General features: G+C 45.7%; 1 protein-coding gene across 1 annotated transcript in view; it reads left to right on the forward strand.

Moving 5' to 3' along the window:
- Positions 1–4,567, forward strand: part of LOXHD1 (lipoxygenase homology domains 1) — a 209,124-nt gene that overhangs the window by 89,021 nt on the left and 115,536 nt on the right. The window contains 1 exon segment of the mRNA XM_010842013.1: positions 1,004–1,164. Coding sequence (XP_010840315.1) covers positions 1,004–1,164 — 161 coding nt within the window.

Genomic DNA, 4,567 nt, shown 5'->3' on the forward strand with positions numbered 1-4,567 from the left:
GCCATGCCCTCCTCTATAAAGAGCTGTGTGGCTGCAAAACTGTGAGGCCAAGGCTGGTCATCAGATGAAGACTTGATAAGCCTTGGTCCTCTCCTTCCTCTGCCATCCCTTCCTTGGTGAGGGCAGGGCAAGCCCCGGAATGTGAGTGGAGGTCTCCTTCCATCCTTTCTCATTCTTTTCTTGCTACATCTTCTGACTCCTGCCATGAATCCCACCCTCGAGTTCCTGTCCCCAGGGTATGCTCCTGTAAACTTGGCGACTTTGTAGCACCTGCTGCGTTGGCAAGAAAAAACTGAAATTAATAAGACTACTGGTTCCCCCCAGTCATTCCCTTTCTCAAAAGGGCCCAGTGTCTTTCTGCAGCAAAGAGCTGGAGATTAGCCAAGGAATGAATTCACAATGAATGGTTAGTCACTGATGACAGCTTGATGTGTTAATCCTCCTAGGGGATTTGCCTTTTAAAAGGAGATCACAGGCAATGGCCATTGTTTAGCCAAGAAATGCAGATCTCAGTTGTTGAGAACTTGACATCAAATGACGTTTCAGTGGGAGAAATTGGGGTGGAGTGCAACTGTTCTTTATGGGTAGCTTCTGGCCCACATGCGGAGAAGGCAATGGCACCCCACTCCAGTACTCTTGCCTGGAAAATCCCATGGATGGAGGAGCCTGGTAGGCTGCAGTCCATGGGGTCGCTAAGAGTCAGATACGACTGAGCGACTTCACTTTCACTTTTCACTTTCATGCATTGGAGAAGGAAATGGCAATCCACTCCAGTGTTCTTGCCTGGAGAATCCCAGGGACAGGGGAGCCTGGTGGGCTGCCATCTCTGGGGTCACACAGAGTGGGACACGACTGAAGTGACTTAGCAGCCTGGCCCACCTGGGAAAGACCAATAGCCCAACTTATCTGCTATGGCTTGTAGGATTTCTGGGCCTGGATCTTCCCTTGGTGTTTGGGTCCCAAGGGAGCCACCGTCCATCTGGCCCTGCTGTCTCCCCTGTAGGCTGATGAGTTCACCATCGAGTCTGTTACCATGCGGAAGGTGAGGCGGGTGAGGATCAGACACGACGGCAAAGGCAGTGGCAGCGGCTGGTTCCTGGAGCGGGTGCTGGTGAGAGAGGAGGGGCAGCCTGAGAGCGACAACGTGGAGTTCCCGTGTCTCAGGTACACCAGGCCTGCCAGCTTTGATCTTCCCCAGCTCAGGTTACAGGCCTTGGATTCTTCTGTCTTGCTGAGGTGTGTGGTTATGGCATTTGCTCTCAGAACTTCTCTGCCAGGATCAGGGAGTGGTGAACATCTTAGCTATGGTAGATGTGTGTGTTTATGTGTGAGTGTGTATGTGTGTACATGTGTGTGCACACTTCCACACTTTTGTGAGCCCAGGGGAAGAATAATAAAAGCTCCAGAAGACTGGCTTATCTATTTCACAATGTCTGACACTGAAACTGGGCTGAAGTGTCTGAAGCTGAAAGAAAGCGGCTATATTTGGAAATATATATTAATATCCTGTGAGTATTTAGGTGGAAACTGAAATGACAGATCATGGTTTCCTTTGCTGCTGAGGGCCTGGGGATGGATAAGTGGTGGAGGGCAAGAAGGGAGAGATAGGGCTTTGTGATGGCTGAGGATGGATGAGGATGGTGGTCCATCCTCCCGGTTCGTCCTATGAGCGCTTGGCCAAGGCTGCACCACAGCGGCCTCCAGGTATGTGGGAGATGCCGCAGTGACCTCAGCAGGACAGTCAGAGGTTGACTGAGGGGCTCTAACCAGCACTGCTCACTCCCCCAAGTCTCTCCCTTCCTGTCATCAAAGCCAGGAGTTTGTATCTTCATGTCTTGAATTCACAGCATGAAAGTTTATGGGAAGCATGACAACTTAGTGGTCAGGTAATTTTTTCTTAATTGAGGTATAGTTGATTTTTAAAATACTGTGTTAATTTCAGGTGGGAGCAGTGATTCAGTTATATTCTTTCAGATTATTTTCCATTGTAGGTTATCGAATTTAGTTCCTAGTGTTATACAGTAGATTCTTGTTGCTTATCTATTTTACATGTCATAGTTGATGCTAGCTAACAGCTAACTGATAGCAAGGTCCTAGAGATCATGGGCCTGGGGAGGCAGGGCTCAAGAGAGGTATGGGAGAGACCACAAGGTCACCCGCACTGACTCGGGGGAGAGGAGGCAGCGTATTGATAGAGTGGACCATGGTTTAGGGTGAGTGCCAGGTCAGGAGTTCTGGGGAGGCGGCAGTGCCTTGGCTTCCTCTGATACGTTCCGTGGCCAGGAGTTGCCTCTCTCTTGGGTTTATAATAGGAGTGACTGCAAAGATAAGCACCAAGACACAGACAAATGGAGTGACACCCTAGACAAGAAGCAAGTATCTTGGTTTCCCTGTTGCTCTGGAGAACATTGAGAGTGTCTCTTCTGTTACCATCAGCCCAATATCACGGACCATCTTGAGTACGGGGCCTGGATAACTCCTACTTGCACGACTGTCTGATTTCTCAGGCTGGGTCCCTGTGCTCAGTGGAAACAGTGCTTTTCAGGCAAATTGGTCCAACGTCTTTCCTGCTGGTGTCTACTGTGGCCCACTCCACGTACTGACGCGTCATAGCCATCAAGCCCCCTCCCTTCAGGGTGCAGACCCAACTTCTTCTTGTTGGCAAATCTCATTCATCCTTGAGAAGTCAGATCAGAGCCTCTTCACATGAGCCTTTTTCATTTCTCTAAATTTCTGTTGCACTTGATTTGGTTCAACATCCATCATTATCTTGGTCTCCATCTAGTTCCTTGGCCAGTCTGTCCTGCCTTCTTCTTTTCTTTTAAATTAATTTTTATTGGAGCGTAGTTGCTTTACAATATTGTGTTAATTTCTACTGTACAGCAAAGTGAAATATATATTTATATATATATCCCCCCCTTTTTTTGTATTTCCTTCTCATTAAGGTCACTATAGAGCACTGAGTTGAGTTCCCTGAGCTAGACAGTGGATTCTCACTATTATCTATGTAATACATAACACAAGAGAAGACTCTATACATGGACATCACCAGATGGTCAACACCGAAATCAGATTGATTATATTCTTTGCAGTCAAAGATGGAGAAGCTCTATACAGTCAGCAAAAACAAGACCAGGAGCTGACTGTGGCTCAGACCATGAACTCCTTATTGCCAAATTCAGACTGAAATTGAAGAAAGTAGGGAAAACCACTAGACCATTCAGGTATGACCTAAATCAAATCCCTTATGATTATACAGTGGAAGTGAGAAATAGATTTAAGGGCCTAGATCTGATAGATAGAGTGCCTGATGAACTATGGAATGAGGTTCGTGACATTGTACAGGAGACAGGGATCAAGACCATCCCCATGGAAAAGAAATGCAAAAAAGCAAAATGGCTGTCTGGGGAGGCCTTACAAATAGCTGTGAAAAGAAGAGAAGTGAAAAAAAAGCAAAGAAGAAAAGGAAAGATATAAACATCTGAATGCAGAGTTCCAAAGAATAGCAAGAAGAGATAAGAAAGCCTTCTTCAGCGATCAATGCAAAGAAATAGAGGAAAACAACAGAATGGGAAAGACTAGGGATGTCTTCAAAAAAATCAGAGATACCAAAGGAACATTTCATGCAAAGATGAGCTTGATAAAGGACAGAAATGGTATGGACCTAACACAAGCAGAAGATATTAAGAAGAGATGGCAAGAATACACAGAAGAACTGTACAAAAAAGATCTTCACGACCCAGATAATCACGATGGTGTGATCACTGACCTAGAGCCAGACATCCTGGAATGTGAAGTCAAGTGGGCCTTAGAAAGCATCACTACAAACAAAGCTAGTGGAGGTGATGGAATTCCAGTTGAGCTATTCCAAATCCTGAAAGATGATGCTGTGAAAGTGCTGCACTCAGCATGCCAGCAAATTTGGAGAACTCAGCAGTGGCCACAGGACTGGAAAAGGTCAGTTTTCATTCCAATCCCAAAGAAAGGCAATGCCAAAGAATGCTCAAACTACCACACAATTGCACTCATCTCACACGCTAGTCAAGTAATGCTCAAAATTCTCCAAGCCAGGCTTCAGCAATATGTGAATTGTGAACTTCCTGGTATTCAAGCTGGTTTTAGAAAAGGCAGAGGAACCAGAGATCAAATTGCCAACATCCGCTGGATCATGGAAAAAGCAAGAGAGTTCCAGAAAAACATCTATTTCTGCTTTATTGACTATGCCAAAGCCTTTGACTGTGTGGATCACAATAAACTGTGGAATATTCTGAAAGAGATGGGAATACCAGACCACCAGATCTGCCTCTTGAGAAATTTGTATGCAGGTCAGGAAGCAACAGTTAGAACTGGACATGGAACAACAGACTGGTTCCAAATAGGAAAAGGAGTTCATCAAGGCTGTATATTGTCACCCTGTTTATTTAACTTCTATGCAGAGTACATCATGAGAAACGCTGGACTGGAAGAAACACAAGCTGGAATCAAGATTGCCAGGAGAAATATCAATAACCTCAGATATGCAGATGACACCACCCTTATGGCAGAAAGTGAAGAGGAACTAAAAAGC

The sequence above is a fragment of the Bison bison genome, unplaced genomic scaffold (assembly GCF_000754665.1).
Source record: "Bison bison bison isolate TAMUID 2011002044 unplaced genomic scaffold, Bison_UMD1.0 scf7180017864170, whole genome shotgun sequence".
NCBI lineage: Eukaryota > Metazoa > Chordata > Mammalia > Artiodactyla > Bovidae > Bison > Bison bison.